This window comes from Apis laboriosa, unplaced genomic scaffold, assembly GCF_014066325.1.
Source record: "Apis laboriosa isolate Shangri-la unplaced genomic scaffold, ASM1406632v1 scaffold68_cov148, whole genome shotgun sequence".
NCBI lineage: Eukaryota > Metazoa > Arthropoda > Insecta > Hymenoptera > Apidae > Apis > Apis laboriosa.
This window is the reverse complement of record NW_025224135.1, coordinates 7,678,649-7,698,641: the sequence shown is the minus strand read 5'-3', so window position 1 is coordinate 7,698,641 and position 19,993 is coordinate 7,678,649. Positions and strand designations below refer to the sequence as shown.

The following is a 19,993-nucleotide window of genomic DNA, read 5'->3' as shown; positions in this document are numbered from 1 at the left end:
GTCGTATTAACTTTCACGTTAAATCAAAGATATTACATTCACTGACCTCTCTTAAAAAAAAAAAAAAAAAAAGAAGAAACTACTCATCCACTTACCTGCTGTTCAAGCAGCTCAAACTCACTGGAAGAGGTTCCGAACTCACGGATGGGATGTGTCCAGGGATGGTTTCCATGAGCGGGTACCATTGCGTCACAGGTTTCCTCGGGTTCTCCAACATCTTCAGCCATTGTTCGCGTCCGATACCGATGAAATCGGCGCCGATCGCCGTGCAACCCATCAACTCATTCGAGCCGATCCTACCGAAAGAAAAATCAGATGGCCGATCGATGATCGAACAGTCACACAGATCTGGATCGTTCTTCAGTATTGTCGCTCACGTACCTGTCGTAATCGATCACTTTCACTATGAGGCTGACGTCCTCGATGTTCTCCGCGGGCACGTCGAACACCAGGATCTCGTTGTACACCGGGAACAGGGTGTTCTTCTTCACAGAGGTCTTCTTCTTTTTGATCCGTCTGTCTTGGCACAGCAGGTACACTTTCACGTACGGATCTGCAAATACGTTTCTTAGATATTTTTCTGTGTTATTATTGAGAGACAGGATGGATATATCGGTCGTGCTGTGTGTGTTTATACAAGTTTCTCTTTGACAAGCGAAAAGTGAGAATGGATGATATTGGCAAAATACGAAGTGCGCAGTTTTTGGAAGGAAAGTATAAATCGGATATTTTCGAAATATTGAACGCAAAAATTGGAATATTGAAAATAGAATTGGAATATTGGAGTATTGAAATTGATAAAAATATTCTTTTCTATATTAAAGAAAAGAATATTCTTTTCTATATTGTATATTCGTTTGAGATTCGTTTGGAATTTTAAGCGTTATTTTTTTTTAAAAAAATTTAATTTTAAAAATTGTCTTAAAAATAAAAATGAGAAAAATTTTTAGAAGTTTAATTTGAAATATTTTGTCAATTTTCCTTTTGATGCACAGCTTTCTAAAAGAAGTGTTATAGTTATAAATAACTTATTTACACGTTAACAAGCTAAAGCCTTTAAAGCAGAGAATTATTTAATTATTTAAATAATAAAATTATGAATTATAATTTAATATGTATTTAACGAATATATCAAATTAAATTGTATATGGGATAAGCAATATTTCGTTATTAACGGATAAATCTAAAAGAAGTTTTGGAGTAACAATTCGAGGATTTAAATAAATAATTTAAATGGATGATGGATGTCGCGTGTGGATATCGCGTTTGTTTGTTTCAAAATTTTCGCCTTGTTTTATTATATTTTATTGTTGGACGAAAACGTGAAACAGTTTCGTGCAAATTTACCTGACGATCCTGTTATATCCATGGCTTTCAAGTTTCTCGCTTTAATTACAGTCACTGTTAGCCGACCAGCAGTTGGCAGATAGCAAAGAGACAGCATCAATTTTCCTAGGTCCACCTTGTCCTAAAGAAACGAAGTGAAACCGATTCAATTTCTAAAAGTGGAGGAAGCTAACGTGTCGATCAAAATCGAGATTAAAATAGAAACCGTGAAATTTGATTGTCCAAAGTCAGTCTATCACAATTAGAATACACATGATTTCCTTGATATTTTCCCTGATATTCAATGCAAATTTTGTGTTCTTTTAAAAATCTTTTTCAAAAAATAAAAATTAAAGGGACGACTGTATCTTTATATTTTGTATTCTATTTTTTTGTGCCAAGGTTTTTAATTTTTTCCATAACATAATTATAATTAATATGAATATAAATAATACAAATACAATTATACAATATTCAATTCCCAATCGATACGAAATAATCAATTTTACTTTTTTAATTTTCACAATGATTTATCTGTTCCATTATTTTTAAATTAAAACTTGAAAATGGAATAAAGAAATTTTGCGCAATGATATGAATGAAAGAACATCGAATGACATAGAAAATTCATATTCGTTACCTGCATGGCGCACAGAATTTCCATAGTATATTCGATCTCCTGTTCGGTGCAGTCCAGCAATTCTTTGAGCACCACTTGTCCGATTAAGTCGTTTCGGGAGAATCGATCAAAGTCGTAAACGGAAAATTGAAGATACTGCTCCTTCAATTCCTCATACGACATGCTGGTGACAGATATCAATTGTTTCGACGTCATAAAACAGGCGTCATAAAATTACAAACATTGTTTGCAGACACATATATACATATATATATATATACACCATGAATAATATTCATGAACGCTTGCAGATAATTTATGGAATTTGGTAAAATACAGACACTCGACAAATTCTCTGCATACTCTACATTTTCTCGCGAATTTTATATACAGTTATATCCTGTATACAACCTAAATGCATAAAAGATAAAAGATCTTTATCCATAAATTTTTATTCATTCAATAATAAAACGAAAATTGCTTATTTTATTTATATCGAAATGCGATATACTGTCCGTTTATATTTTCAAAATTCATAAATTCAGAAATAATAAATTCAGAAATAATTTATATATATATAAATGCTTCGTTTAATTTGAAAAAAAGAATGTTTGAATATATTTGTCTACTCGTACGTGCTAACCTGAATATGAAGGTTTCGTTGAATACGGGGTTCAAATTCTTTCGATGCACTTTAGTTTGGTATTTCTTCTTTCGATCTGGCAAAAGATATACCTTCACGTAGGGATCGCTGCTGCCTGTCACATCCTTCACCGGCAATTCTCGAGCCTCTAAGATCTAAAAAAAAAAAATATAATTTTTGTAATTCATAGTGATTAAGAAAGATCTTCTTAATCACTATAAATATAAATTTTTCATTATTCATTATTATTTATATTTATATAAATTTTCAGATCTTCTTTCCTTTAATATTGATCATTTTAATTAATCATATCCAAATGTAGGATATTGAGAAGATTCAATGCGGATGGAACAAAGAAACATCAACGAAATTAACAAAATGTTTCATTAAGAAACACGGGTGTATGCAAATAATTTTTTGCTCTCCACAAGCAACAATGTGATTCTAATTTGTATTGACTGTTGGATAATAAACTAATTTGTAAGAATGTAATTCGAGTCAAATTGTGTAACATACAATATATCGGTATAATTTTTATGAAAATTTTTTTTTATGAATAGATTACATCTATTGTTGGAAAGTTGATCCATTTATCTGGAATCTCGAAGCTGTTTTGTATGCAGAAAACTGTGGAATCGATTCATTCGAGGGGAAAGTATATCGTGGGATATGGAAATGCGACAGATTGATCTTTCATATCTGTCTTGCTTCGAGTAAAAATTTAAATAAGCAAGATTCGTGGTTCTGTCTCAAATTTTGTTAATAATTGAATTGTCGTGTAAATATTAGTTTAAAATAAGTGTTGTTAAATATTAGATAAATCGAAATATTGGATAAATTGGGATCGAGGAAACAAGTTCGTAAATAGGTTGTTTTCCGTAGGAAATTTTAAAGATGAAGTTTTCAAGGGTGTAAATCGAAAGTTATACTGCCTTGGAGAGAGAGAAAAAAAAAAAAAAACTCAACACTTCATTAAACACGCTTTGTAAACGTTACGTACGCGTTATTTTTAAAAACATAAAGTTCACGATTAATTTAACGATTAATCATATCTGCAAGATCAAAAATAAAGATTTCTATTCTAAAAATAAAGAAAAAACGAAACGTATGAAAAGTTTTAAAATCCATTGAAGAATGAAACAAAAGAGGTATAAAAAAAGAAAAAAAGAATAAATGAAAATAACGCAAAATATTAAATTCTTTCATTTCATAAAAATTAAATTACAAATACTTTCGTACGAATTCCTCCAAAAATTAAATTCGAAAATCTATTGCCGATATTACGCGAGACTCGAGTAAAACAAAAAAACAAAACAATGCGCCGTAATAAATTTCTCCATTCTCCAAACGATAAATAAAAAATATTCCTAATCCTTCCTTCATTGAATGTAACACCCGTTTAATCCCTATTATTACCATAATCACGCGGTGGACAAAGGATTGATGAAAGGGGGTGGAAAAAAAAATAAAAAGAAAAGGAGGAGAGGGGAAAGAATTCAAGTCTTGATGATCGATTTTAATCGCGTCCTTTCATACTTCTGTCCCCTATATAAAATTAGATTTATGAATAAACGCGATTACTATTTACATTTCTGTGTCACTCACTGTGGGTTGCGACCTGTTTAAAACGAAACTCCATCACCCTTGATTCCATTCCGCATCGACACATTGCTTATTAGCGAATCGAGGGCGACAATTGCGCCACCACCATGTTGGAGATAATCTAGCCGAGTGGTTGCCGTCATAGTGTACGTCCATGTATTTATGCACTTTATTATCGTTATCCAATAGCTCGAGCTAAATATGGCGACTGGTGTAATTAGCTCGATCGAGTGCAACCGCGAGATGAATTTGCCTACGCGCGTGAAACGTTGCGAGAAACGTTGCTGATGGATCTCGGCCAGTAGAATGGAATCGGTCTAACTGTGATAACGATTGTCCTATTCTCGTCGTTATAACCGCAGAGGTGGTTAAAGTGGTGCGTCAATGGAGGGATTGTGCATTGTGAAATGGTTAAAACATGAGAATCGAAGAGGATACGGGACAAAATTTTATGGCACAATAGGAATTTCAATTTCAACGATTGATGGATTATGATTTTCAGTATATAAATGGTATTTTATAAATAGTAAAAATATGTATAAAAGAGATAAAGGATCGTTCTCAAGCGAAAAAAGTAATAAATTTAAATAAGAATTCAAACAACAATGAGTTCTTTTTTTTAAAAAACAAATAATTTAAAAATATTTAATTCTAAGTTTATTTACTTAGCAATTAAGCACAATGTTATCAGAAGAATATAATAACAGAGAAGAATATAATAATTACGTAATAACCAAAAAATAAGAAAGCAGTTACGAATAATAAAATAATTATAGAACTTTAGAGTGTATTATAAAAATATCGAAGTGATCATCGTACAATGAAATAATTAGGAGAAACAGATTTTATTACGTGTACACAAATACAAATTAACGATAAAGTAGAGAAAATACGTATCTCCTTTCACCTAATCTCCAAAATTATTTAACAACAACATTGATCATAAACAAAATAATTATTACCAATATTCCAAACTTCGAATCCCTAATGGGTATCCCCCGTTCAAATATAAGTTCTTGGATAATGTCGTTTCCAACCACGAGCATTCGCATGAGGATTAGCTACCAGAATCCAATGATGAATTATCGCATTTATTAACGAAACTGATCGATAACCCGGAATAAATGGTTGATAAAGAATTCGAATCGCGCGACGATGAATACCAAATTAATTTTTCCTCCTCGAGCGGAGATTAGCCCGCTTTTTATGCATTCTTCTCGACGAATTCTTTCTCCCGCCACGACGGCCTTGAACCAGGGAAGAGAGAATCAATTCGAGGCGTATCGAGAGATTTTGAGGGAAACGATGGAACTGGAGCGCGAATGTCGGCCATCGTTTTCGTGGAAAGAATTCCTCTTGTCCTACGTTGATTTCGCGGGCTACGTGCACCGCGTTGGAAAAAAGCTTTCCAGGGAATAAGAGCGTGACCACTGTGCACGTACGAGAGCTTTCGATACAAGGGTAATCGCGTTCGTGGTCGGATTTGTAGCCATCTTTTAATTCTTCGTAATGCGAGGACTTCCAGGGTTAATGCTTTAAAAAATGGTTCAATTCTCTAAGTTTTGAATGAATTTGTTTCCTTTTCCCCAATTCGTATCGGAATGATATCGCTGAGAGGTGTGAAATATTTTACAGATCGAAAGGATATTGAACAGGATTTGATCATTTTTTTTTATTTTATGTAATTTTATGAATAATTGGATATTGTTGTAAAAAGGATTTTCTACCGATTTATATTGTATATTTTTCTGAAATACTTAATTGGTGGGATTTTGTTGAAAGGTTCAATTTATAAAATATTGAGCAGCGTTTTAAGATTATTTTTTTTTTTTTTTTTTTAGTAATTTTGTATATAGTTAGACCGCCCATTAATTTTATCGGATATCGTTAAAAGAGGATTTCCTACCGATTTTGAGATTTAACGAGTATTGTGCATTTTTCTGAAATACTCTTGAACTTTTTCAAGCTTTGTAATTTTATCGCGTATCATTCGAAGCGATTACAATAACATTTTTTTATAAGGCAGAAACTATTGACATATACATTCCGCGATATATCTATTTATATATATGCAAAGGAAAAGAAGTAATGTAAGGATTTATCTGAAAAATTGCTACACTCACTTTGACCACCAACCCCTCCATCTCCTTGTCATAGCGCAGAGCAAAACGCAGCTTGCCAGCGTACTCCATTTCCGTGATGCTCCCGGTCTCAGCATCGTCTCCCAATTCCTTTTTGTAAAGTTCCGGCTGGAAAAGCAAAGTCGCACGTTAGAAACTTTGAAAGTTTGTGGCCAAACTGAATTTCCTAGTTTGTTTCATTGTCTGAACTCCACCGGGACGAATTCTTCGGGAAATTTGAATGGAAAAGTTTCATTAAATCGTTTAGTTTATTTGACTCGTACTCTTTTTGCTTTTTCCCTCTGGATTCGATTATTTTGAGAGTCGATTGTTTGCTCCAGTTTCTTTATTTTCTTTTTTTTGAGACATTAATTTCTTTTAGAATTATTCTATTCAATGTTATCTATTTTATTTATTTTATGGAAGACAGATAATGTTAATTAACGAGAATTTTTATTCGCAAAATCAAATTTTTATTTTTAATATGTTTGTAGAAGAAAAAGAAATGAAACTTTGTGCATAGCTATAGGCTTGTTCAAATTTTGCATAAATATTCCTAGTCTAATTATTTATTATTCTTAAAAATTCCTTAGATATTGAACTTTTATCAAGATTATTTTCGAAATTGTTTTGTATTTTTTTCGAATTTTCTTGTTTAAGATCTGCTCATGGAACAAAATGTAGAGAAATTTTCGATCGTACCTTGATTAAACCAAGATTGGAATCGCTACGTTTATCCAGACTATAGATGCTGAATTTGATGGGCAGATCGAGACGATGAGAGAGCTGCCTCTGAAAGCTCTGGTGCCTCATCGGGACAATGGGCAAAGTTGTCTGGCGCAATACCTAGAAAAAAAATCATGGCTTGATACGTCCATGGTCTCTCAATATTTCACAAGTTTATCCCGGAAGTCGACCGCCCCTTCGTTAGCTTGTTGACTACCGACTTTCCTCCACGATGTTTCGCTACATGAAATTTTCATTTACGCGTTTGGGAACTGTTATGCGAGAATTTGCCAAGAACAAGCTGGATATAAGAAAGAATAACTTCTTTGATGCTATTTTTACGAGGGAAATAAGGAAGTGAAGTAATTAGTTGAATGCTCTAAATTGCTATAATTAAGTAACTTTTAATTGTTTCCTTTAAGAATTCTTTTTTCCCTCTTTTGTTTTTTTCTTTTTAATTTTTAATTTGAACTTTTTCGAGAATGGATTTTGATGAAAAAGTTCATTTGTCACGCTACTTATTATTGAAATTAAAAAATTTATTTTTTATTAGGGAAATTTTTCTACACTTGAGTGCTAATGGAAATAATACTCAAGCAATATTTTTGCATCTTTCGAAGATTCTTTACTAATTTATTCACTAATTTTTTCTTACACACAATATTTTGTACTCTTGTTAAGAGATTTATAACGTTAAGATTTCTTAATTTTTTTTTTTTTTTATTGCAGCAAGATATTGATGATGGATGGTAGATGGAATCAGCTGATGTTATCGAGTGAAAAATAAGACTGCTGTATCCATAGTGCTCTTTGATGTCGTACAATCTTCATCTCTTAAAAGTATAAGGGAATGTTTTAAAGTAAAGCATAAATATTGAACATGGAAAAATATAAAAAAAAATCTTTGATGTCTTTGAGGAAGTCATTAATTTCTTTGGTTTAAAATTTATAATCATAAATCGTTTAAAATTTAAAAATTTCGAAATCTAGAATACTTTTTTTTTTTTTAATGAAATCTTAATAAATCTTATATATATTAAAACGAATATAATTAAAACGAAAATTTCTCTCGACGAATAATTGATTAATTAATATTTAAAATACTACATGAATATTTAAACTTTCACGAATATTTTTAAACATTATTCTACGTCATACTACTAATACTTAAATACACCTATACTTAAAATTATATTTTCAATTATTTAATACCTTCTAAAAAATATCAAATTTATTTATATTTACAAACTCCAACCATCGAATTATCATCGATCGAAATTTCCAAAATTTTAACTTTATTATCGCATACACAGTGTTACATTCACACAAATGATATTCTTGTGTATGAATTTTAATTAGACAAAGATAAGCTATTGAAAATTATATGACGTTAATAAAACACCAACCTTTTTGCTATCCTTTTGCTCCTGGACGTACTCATGAGTAATCGGCTCAGATTGGAGATCCGGCAGAGAATGACTGATACGTATAGCGTTCTGTTGCGATAAGTCGCTCTCGGCGTCCTCCTCCTTCATGTGCCGTCTCACCCTCATTAACCATTGCCAGGTCGAAGAACATTGAAAACTCACGGCGGCCAGCAGTAATAGAGCCATCAACGCCACTCCTGTTCCGACCAGCAGTTGATATGGGAACGTTTCCGTCCATTCTTCTGCGAGAAAATTCACAGAACATTAACACGAGGAACGCATTTTCCACAAAAGAGAAACGAATAACGATCCTGTTTTTTTTTTCTTTTCCTCGTCTCATTCTCCTTTTTATTTGAGTTTTCAATCGTATCATATATAAATCGTATCGTATATAAAGTATCATTCATCGTCAAAGGAAAACTTGGAGATAAAAAAGCGTTTCGATATTGATTAGGGATGATATCGTTCGAGGAGTTTAAGCTTCAAGATTAATTAAGCTGGAGGAGAGATGGAGAGGAGATAAGCTCGTCCAACCGAGCTAAAAATTTTAATCAAGGAAAGGAGTGTTTTTTTTTTCTTCTTTTGCCTGGAAATTAGAAGACACGTGGATATGCCATTACATCGTACACGATCGATAAAGAAAGATATATATATATTTTGCCAGCTATGTAATTGTATAAGTCAAGATGTATTTTCGAAGATTTGTCTATAGTTGCGGGAAAATTTGAAATTGTTTTGAAATTGTATTCGAACAATCTTGATTTATATATGGGATAATAATTAATAACATTAGTTTTATTAACGATAATGATTAAAGATATTAGATAATTGGATAGATTACTGTGAAAACATAATAGAAATACGGCGATATAAATTAATAATGAAAGAATAAAATTGTATTATGGTACTTTTACATGTTTTAACTCTTAATTAGAAATGGTTAACGTTGAACATAAATTATATATACATAAAATTTACAATACAATGTGACAGCAAACAGAAATGTTATTTTTCAAGGAAGTTATGACTATAACAGAACTTCTTCAAAAGTTGCTTGTCTCTCCTAACATAAGCGCCTTCACTTATCTATTCAACGAAATGAAAAAAAGGAAAAAAATTTTAAAGAAAAAAAAAAAAAATATATATAGAATGTTTATTGTCCGTCCCTTTTAGGCGCACAATACATCATATGATGAGTCATTTCAACTCACTGGTTGGCGCAACGTCGTTTAACGTCAGCTAAAAATCATAGGCGATTTGCACAACGTTGGAAGAGGACGATATAAATGAAGAATAACGATTCGTTTAAAGCACAATGATTAATGTGATATGCAGTATTGAACGTAACCTATGAGAAAGGAAAAGTTGAATAGATCCTCATATTTTTATGGTTAAAATTTATATTATGAGCAATATCTTATGAGCAATAATTTTCGTAAAAATTATAAAATAAAAGATAAACAAGAAATGGTTCATGGACAGAGAAGAGATAAATTTTTCTAATGCTTTTTACTAAATTATAAATTTTCTTATACTATTATTCTATCGGTATATGTAATTTTATATTTATATTTATATTTATTTTATTTTGTTTTTTTCCCAGAATATATAGATATAAATGGCGTGTGTCTCTATCCTAGTACTGTACTATAGATGCATTTCGAATAGGAGATCTTTTTGTTCTGCCGTCTTATTAATCAGTGTCTTCAACGTATTTCGACAGGAACTCGTTAGAGCCAGCTGCATCGTGTAATAACATATTTCAAGTAATGCAAATAAGACAAGTTGCTTCATTATTCACAGGCGTTTCCATCTTTGCATCCTCTCGATGCAAACAATGATTTTCCCACTGCATCCTCAATTATCGACGCCTTCGTGGTTTTTCTCGATTTTTTATAATCTAAAGAATTTATATCCTCTTATTTGATTATTTTAAATAACAACTATTCGTATTTTGCATATAATTTGTATTCATAGGATTCGAAAAATTTGCGTGATCGGTAATATCTTGAATTAATTTCGAATATTAATTATGTTAATTATGATTTTATTATTGTACTTTATATTCCATTCTTTTCTTATTATTTTGTTCTTATAATTGTCAAGATTTGTTAATAGCTTTAAACTTTGAATCGTAATTGAAAACATTTTTTTGATATATTGAACAATATATTTGATTCGCAACTATTTAATATTAATTTTTTAAGTTAATTCCTTAAAAATTAATTAATTGGAGTTATTATTAAAGTATCATTAGGATAGAGGATTCAATTAGAAATTAAAAAGAATTGAAAAAAATCAAGATAATAATAATAATAATAAAAAAATTATAATTCAGATTATATAGGATTAAGTGAATTTAATTAAATTGCAACCAACTTGGAGCTAGGAAAACTTCGTTAATATAAAAATAATAACATGTTAAATTCGAGAATTATTACTCGTAGATTATAGAATAAATTACAAAAACGATTGACCAAATTATCATAATTGATTTGGACAATGGAAGTTCTTCTATTTGTTAAATATTCTAATTAGAAATAATTAAACATAAGTATTAATGAAAAAAATACTTGAGAAAGAAATGAAAATACGATCGATCAGATTAAAAACCATTAAACCGATATTGAGAACTCATCATCCTTTTTTGTTCCATACATATTCGTTCTAATTATTCCATCTTCGTTATTCAAAGGATTCTTGATCGAATTGATGAAATCGATCAAGTAGATTCCATCAATCGAATATAAAAAATCTCAAATTAAAGAGATACAATTTAAAAAAAAATGAAACTTTTCCTTTACAGAATTTAATGGAGCATAAAATATATTTTCACTTTTTATTTTTAATAATTTAATCTATTTCAGAGGCGTAATTTAAAAGAAATGAACAAATTTCGTTACGTTAGAATTTAGCAGATCACAAAAAAGTAAAAGGGACGATATAAATTATTCTTTCGTTCTTCGATATTTCTCGTTTTTATTTTTTTAATCTCACGAATTTATTTTTAGGTAGACAGTCATTGTTAACGTATACAAATATTTTCACATGAGATTTTTTTAAACATGATACATCTTACATTATAGCTACGAAGTTTAAAAAAATTATTTCCAGTTTTTGAAACTGGAAATGGAATCGGATAAAAGTTTGATTACATTCCACAGTGTGTGGTCAAAATCTTTTTGTTCGAGTATTTTCATAATCTTTCACGGAAAATTCTTTTATACGGAATTTTTACGATTCCAGATCTGTATTTTTTTTTTTTTCCTTTTTTAAATTTCATTGTACGATAAATCCGCACACACGCGATAAATAATGCAAAAATAATACCTCGCTATATCGTATATCTAGATTGGAAACAACGAATCTTTGTAACAATAGAGGGGCAAACGTATAAAACCATCGAGTAAAAATATCGCTTTTGAAAATGGCGACGAGACTATAACCCAATTGATCGGATTAAAATGATTGAATCGATACGTGAACCCGACTTTTTCGTTTGTCGAGCGTGTGTTCCAAATGGATAGACAATCTGGGACATCGGCTTTTCAACTTTGATGCGCAGAAGGATTGTTTTAGAGAAAATCGTTTCGGCTATGAATCATGCAGACTTAAAATTTGGGGAGCATGAAATATTACCAGGAAGATTCCACGCCTAAGAATTTCAAGGATCGAAGGAGTGGCAGATTGATCGAAGTAGATTGTGATTTAAGTATCAAATTTATGGTATACTTCGTTCTCAGCTTAATGTACCTAGCTTCTAGAGCATGGATGCTTATGCGTTAATATTTTTTTGAGACGCTTGGATGTAATAAGTTTTTTATTCAAACGGGAATTATTATAATAATTGTATATACGATAAAATATATTTACATTTAATGATTGAAAATTTAAATTCGATTCTGTATTCTTTGAATTATTCATCAATATCGATAAGTTATTACAGGGTTAATAATTATTAATAATCTTAATATATTATATACGATATATTAACAAATTATTAATAATTTAAATTTATTAATGTAGGATAATAGAAACAATAATAATTCGATAATCAATAAAAGTGTTTAAGTCTATAATTAAAATTTAATACATTATACATTATATCAGCTCTAAATAATTAAAAAAACAATAAGAAACAAACTTGCATGCCATGCTTCAAACAATATCGTAAACATTTAAATAAAGGATCCTTTAATTATCTAGCATCTATACAATTAAAATATACGATAAAAAATAACCACCGCCTACGAGATCCGATATTGCGAATAACGTACAACCGCGTTTGTTTCATGTATTTATAATGATTGTAAATTTATGTGTCACTGAATATATAAATACGTATAGATTTGCAATCATCACGTTCATACAGGCAGCCATTATAAACCCAGACGATCATAAATACTTTAACAAGGATTTCCCCCTCCTCCCCCCGAGAATATCCCATAAGAGATACCGCAATATTCCTCACCAAATGACACTTTCGTTTTTTCTCTTTAACGAGTACGCCATTCTAAGGTCAATTTACACTTTTATATCGAAATTGAATATTCATGAAAATCTCGTAAAAATTATCTTCGACTTCGAAAAGTAATATACGTCAATATACATATATATATATATATATTTTTAATTATGTTTTATTCTAGGAGAGGGAAAAGAGTTTCAAAGGAACCGTAATTACGAAAAATAAATTCGGGAGCAGGATTTCAAAAATTTCATTTCGCTGGATACCGCGTTGACAGCAAAAATTACTCCGTCGTAACCCAGAGTTCATTTGCGTTCTCTCGTGAGGGAATAATATATTCAGAGTGAAAATCACTATCAAACACTCGCCCCTCAATGCAATGTTAATCTCAATGTTGATTTTAGAGTCATCCTCAACTCAATATTGACTTCAATAACTATCTATCCCAGTGTTATCCTCAAAAACCCTTTGCCTCAGAGACACTCGCTCTCAAGATTTCAACTCTCGAGGATTTCGTTCGAAAATACACCAATACAATCTTCTTCTTATTCTCTTTTCAGATTCCTTCTTCCCTTATTATTACGTACTTCTCCACCGTCGTCGTAAATACGGATCGGTAATCGCGCATAGAGGGTGTATGTCGCAAAAAGAGTCTGGATCAGTGGAGGTCGTTTTTATCGTCCAACCTGTGCGCGGATAACAACCGGTGATCGCGTGACAGAGGTGATAACACGCGGAACGTTCAAGCGTAAACTCGATTTATGACTTACTCGGTCGCGGGCTCGAACCGCATAATGCCCCTCCGCTTTCACGGCTAAGTAATTGATGGCGGCCAGCGAGTTACCCCGCTTTTACCAGCCTCTTAATATTCGTTCCCCGCAAACATGACCCAGCTTGAATTTTTCACCAGTGAGAAACCGCCCATTTTCTGATCCACCATCTCGATGTTGCACAAGGTTGAGGCGTAACAACAGTTGTTGGAGCTCGAATATTGTACGAGGTCACAGTTGCGAAATAGGATAGGCATAATTCGATTATATCGATTGTGGAAGGGAAACGGAGATGAGAGGAAAAGAATGTGGGTAAGGTGTGGTTATTCAGATGTGATTCATGCTAATTAGTTTGACTAATTCTTCACTATTTTTCACTATTCTCCTTTGAATGATTGCATGTCGAGTCGAATTTTTGAAATTTTTCAAGGTGATGTAACTGGTTTGATTAATTGAAGTTTTTGATTGGATTGGAAGAGGATAAGCAGGGAAAAATGATAATTCTTGGCATTTTGTGAAGGGAGAAAGGGAAAGAAATGGAGAGAAGAAGAAGTAATAGAGCGAGTCAGTGAAACTTTTAAAAAGAAGGACTTTAGATTCTTTTATTTCCTTTTCTTTTTTTTTTTTTTTTTGTTTGGTTTTTATTTTGATTAATTGTTGTTTTTCCAACCTTCTTAACCGTATCTGCAACTTCGTTTATATAAAATTGGAACTTTGCTGGTTTAATTACTCGTTCAAATTAAAGATATAAATTGTGAATTAGAAGGAAGTTTTATTCTCAGGAAACCTCGTTACTGTAGACATCGAGATAATAGAGGACCAAGTCAGAGGCCAAAGGATATATTTTCATAAAGGAATAGATAAGCAACTTTCAAGAATAATTACATCCTTAATGTGTATCCTTCTCGTGGCGTCACAAAATATGTTAAGAAACTGAAATAATTTACTCATTTCGATAAAGTTTATTATTTTCTCACGATTCTATATCTTCCGCTTATTAACTTAGATAAAATTAATATTCGATTTGTATATTTATTATTTTTTTTTCTTTTTTCACGAATTTAATTACCCAAATTTATATTCGTATCATTAAAATATTTCGTATAATAACAACATGATCCTCCACTTTATGACGCACAATATTTTTCATTATCTCTAAAATTTCCACGAGACATCCTTTACTCTTTGATTTTTCCCAATAACGTTGTAATACACCTTCTATAACTTCAATTTTATCGAAAAATTTCTCGATTATCGTATAAAATCTAAAAACAGATATAGAGATGGAGAAAGAGAGGGGGAAAGAAAGCAATGTTTCTGTAATATAAATAATTACGATTGAAAACGAATTTTATTATTTCAATCAAGTTCCATATTAAATGTAACGCAATACGAGCACTGATCTCATTGTTATCGACTCGAAATGTCGTTACAAAGAGCTCGAAATCCCGGAAGTCATTAAACACTCGGATAACGCGTCGCTTGGCTTTCAAACGATATTTCAAATTGCCTCGCGTGATACAGGCCAACCTTCCATTTGCAGAGTTCGCAAATTCCCCGTCGACCATTCGTTCAATTATCGATTGTGCTTTTTTCATCTTTCCGCGTGGATTGTGCACCGGCCTTGACCCTCGAATCCCGTGGTTGCGTGGGAGGCAAGATTGGTCCCGGCTGTTGCACACGCTCGTTCCTCGCGACATGCGAGTTTTTACCTTCTGCTTCTGTTTCCAATTAACCGGAACACCATGGGATGGAACGTACGTTGGGACGTTGGAAGAAAATGTAATATGCGTGGAAAAAAAAAAAAAAAAAAAAAAAAGATTGAACTTCGTAATGTAATATCACGAAGAACGAAGGAAGAAAGTTATTTTCGAGAGATATGATATTTCGAGAGAAATTTTACCCGACCAATTGACGAATCTTTTGTATTTCTTTCTTGTTCGAAATTAGAAATATACGAATATATGAAAATACGTAATGAATGGGATATTATAATATTTGATTAAAAATTTATAATTAATTCAGTTAACACAGAAGTTGTTGTTTGTCAAGAGAAAGCGAATATATTTCTCGATCGATTTAATCAATTGATACTCTTTATAAACATTTCTTTATCCAGCAGAGAGAAATAAAATAAAATCCAATTTCACGTTATAAAACGTCTATTCCTCTTTCCGTGATTAAATTATTTCCCAATAAATTGCATAATCTATTATAATAATCAACTTTGTCTCTTTATACCCACCGATAATTCTTACACGATTTTTTTATATCTTTCTACACAATACGCTTAAAAATCTAAAACGAAATCGCGATTAATTAAGGAGGCTATCCTTGAAAATGAACCTACCCTTTTTTCGATTCTTAAAAGAGAGAGAGAGAGAGAGAGAGAGGGAGAGAAAGAAAAGGAAAAGGATATTAGCTAATTGAGTGATAAATCTTGATTAGAAGTTGTGTGTGTAAAACGCGAGGTTAATTCATTCGTGATCGATTTTCACGATCGTGTGGTTACGTGACGCAATGGTCACGGCGGCGTGACGAAATATCCACGGCCCTGACCTTATCTTTCTAACGCGCGATGTAATCTCGAAGAGGCTAGCCGGACAACCATCACGTTTCGCCTGCATTATTCGATATGATAATTTGATCGCAGTCTTTCTCTTTATGCGTTCGATTTCTCTTTTTCTTCTTCTTTGTTGTGCAATTTTTCAGTGACATTTTGTGATTTCACAACAAAATTAAAAATTTTGAGTGAATTAGAAAATGTATACATATATATATATATATATATATCTTCTTGTTGAACGATTTCTGACATTTCGTAACGAGGTTAGAAATTATATAAAAATATTATATAGATTACAAATTGATTAAAAGTTTATAGAAATCGTATGGATGATTTGAGAATGGATACATAAATATCTTATTCGAATTAACTTGATAGAATTTAGGGAAATTGAGAAACCTTTGATAATATTTACATTACATTTATAGAATATAAATTTCGTTATCTAAATCTATTCTGGAGAAACATAAACAATTCGGTTTATATACATATATATAGATAATAATTCATGGATTTTCCTTACCATTTATGATTTCACGTTCGAATAATAGAGATTTACGCGATGAATGGATTTAATTGGCAGAAGTTCATTTAAATCGAGTGTTAATTAAAATTTCGTTCCAACGATCGAAATTCAGATAAATGATAATTCCTACTATTAGTTATGTATATTGTATATATATTTTTAATTATGAAAAATATTTCAATCGCATCACCAAATTTAAAATCTGTGCGATTCGAAAAAGAGGAAAGACACGCAGTACAATCGAATTACTAAAAATGGCGGATCAAAATGTAACAAATTCATGTTTTGTTCTTTTTTTCTTAGATAAGCAAAGTCAGTGTCAATTATGAGGAGATTTACGCCACCGACTATCGAAAGGATAGATGATAATTTCCCATTCGATGATGTCGAATCGCAAAAAGTCTCAAAATTCAAGGAAGAATCTTTAAAAGAGGAAGCTGAAAAATTCAAGCCATGGCGTGTATTTATTAATCATCTTGACAGTTATCATGGACAAAAAATTGTCAATGTAAGTGTGTAATTATTGTGTTAACAAAAAAACGATTTCTTGATTTTTATTCAAATTTTTAAGAATATTTGAACACATTTAACGAAACATTATGATTTTATAAAGAGAGAATTTAGATGGAAGAATAGTGAATAAAAATAATAGGTTATTATGTACGTTCGTAACTTGTGCTTTTAATTTTTAGAAATTTGAAGTTTCTTTTTTCATATCAGGAATCTGAATGAATATATATATATATATATATCGTAAATAATAATATACGAATTAAAAAAATTCCAAAATTTGTATACAGATAAAAATTATTGATATAAGTATAAAGATTAATGTATATTAATCAAATATTAATTTCATTTTTTACATTTTTATTTTATTCTAATGTGATCAATTTTACTTTTATATGTTATTCGTTTAAAATATTTAATATTGCATACTTAAATTTTAGTTGAAAAATGTATTTATTTTATTTTAATTTCGAATCTCATGATACTTACAAAATATTAACAAGATGACGTATTAAATTTTTAATAAAAATAGACTTTCATGAAAAAATAATAATAACTATAATGAGGTGGAAAATATGCTATAAAATAGTTCATGTATAAAAACTATGCTGTAAAAATATACTACGAAGAATATTTTTTTTACACGTAATAAAAAATTGCTCGTCTAAAAATTTCTATTTTTTTGCATTCAATTATATATAAAGAGATCCAATCTCAATAATCTCAATAATCGTATAATATTTGAATTAACATTAATTATACCGAAAAACGTAAATTTAGCACAAAATTGGAAATAAATTATAAAATCACAAATTAATTTTGAAATTAATTTCTCCAAAAATTTCTTACTTTTTTACTATTTTTCTATTATCTTTTATAAATTTTTTTTCACTTATATGTAATCCATTGGATTCACCATAAGTAACAAAAAAAATAAAATTACTTGTAAAAAATAATTTTTACAAGTAAAAACAATTCATATTATGTATATATGTTATATATTAAATAAAAAACTTATCTTAAAATTAGCAAAAAAAAAAAAGGAGAAAAGAAAAAATATGCATGAGATATAATAATAATTACTTGAAGTTAAAAAAATTCGAAGAACAAAGAATAGCTCGAACATCCGAGAAAGGCAGAAAGGCGGGGATTAAGGTCTCGGACTTTCCTTTCCAATGCATACTTCGTATGCACACATCCCATGGTATCGATTTCAAATTAGTTCCAGCACATCCTCTTTAAGCATCCTTTGGGTTGAATCTTTTTTTAACAACCGAGTGCAACATTGTTGAGTGCAAATTACAGAATGTTATCACAGGCGAATTATTAAATTCGCGGTCACGTTGATCGATAGATTCAAAGAGTAGATTCGAATTTACTTTCATCGCCAATTATTGGAAGGGCGCGTGTAACTGGAGGAGATGTCGTGTAATTAAATTGTAACTTTGAACAAGGATGTGATATGCATTTTAGATTAAATTGCGCTTCCAACTAAACGTCGGATTACAGTTTCCCTTTAATATTTTGCCAAAAGTGGTGTGTAAATATTTCATCAAGCGAGAGTTGTATACCGGAAGAGAATCGAAGATTGTACACTTGGAGTTTGATGTGTAAGGATTTAAAGCGTAAATTCGAGGATTAATTTGAAACGAAATCAAATGGGGAAATTTCGTATGTATTAATCTATATTTATTAAATTTTAACGAACAACAAGGGTTGATCATAGGGTTTACATATATTTGCATTGTACAAAGTGATCCTTTAACAATACAATAAAATTAGAATTTAAATAGAAGTCATAAAATAATTTGTGTTCTCTAATGTTAGATTTAAATTTTACGGGAAAGAAGATCATGGAAATATTTTAACCATGATATATAATAATTAGATCAGATGATCAACGCATATTGGATTCATTATTCATAGAATCATGTACACGTGACTTGTGGAGAAACTGTAAATGTTGATGAATTTTCAATATATATTATATTATCGACAATATAACCTTCAATAATAATTGAGAAATGAAAATTGAAACGAACAATATTATTTTATTTTCTACAAATTTATTTCAATGAATTTGCTAAAATATGTAATAAATATGTTGCATAAATATTTTACGGATGAAATGTATTCAAGGATTCAATGTGAATAAAATTTTCGATGGATTCTTTTATAAATATATTTCCTTACTACGTTTATTATTCTTAGCGACACGAAAAATTTGGAACAAAAAAAAAAAAAAAAAATAAGATACTCGTTATTTGAATTTTTAAAGCATGCATAATTATAACTTTACGGTCGACAAAGGGGAAAAAGAGAGAAGAGAAAAAGTGACTATAGACCCGTTTTCAAACTTTTAAATATGTTCCACGGTAGATAACCAGAGAGAAGAAAGTAGCTGTTTGCAGGAAAGTTCATTACAAGGAAATAGTCTCAATTACATCCTCGTTTGTATCCTCCATAGAGGATATAAAAGTCACCGATACAACCGCAATATCCTTAATGAAGCTATTACCCGCATTAAATTACGATTCCACGATCTAAACAAGATCGCCCTACGCATCCCCTCTGAAAATAAACCAATCAATTATCCCATATGCATGTAGATCCCATCAAATGCACTATAATTACTTTTAATGATATAAGGAAGCAACAAAAAGATACATTCCCATTCAATTAATTTATCG

General features: G+C 30.7%; 1 protein-coding gene across 2 annotated transcripts in view; it reads right to left on the bottom strand.

The window, feature by feature from the left end:
- LOC122718656 (synaptotagmin-10-like) overlaps positions 1-19,993 on the bottom strand; it is a 56,368-nt gene that overhangs the window by 5,376 nt on the left and 30,999 nt on the right. Inside the window, exons 2-9 of one of the 2 annotated variants that reach the window (XM_043943879.1) lie at positions 8,443-8,705; positions 7,013-7,156; positions 6,314-6,439; positions 2,589-2,743; positions 1,967-2,129; positions 1,348-1,468; positions 382-553; positions 96-296 (exon numbers count right to left, since the gene is read on the bottom strand). In XM_043943879.1, the coding sequence (XP_043799814.1) occupies positions 96-296; positions 382-553; positions 1,348-1,468; positions 1,967-2,129; positions 2,589-2,743; positions 6,314-6,439; positions 7,013-7,156; positions 8,443-8,705 (1,345 nt within the window). Of the gene's footprint in view, positions 1-91; positions 297-381; positions 554-1,347; positions 1,469-1,966; positions 2,130-2,588; positions 2,744-6,313; positions 6,440-7,012; positions 7,157-8,442; positions 8,706-19,993 lie in introns of those variants that run through there. The other variant, XM_043943880.1, reaches the window with a different exon arrangement.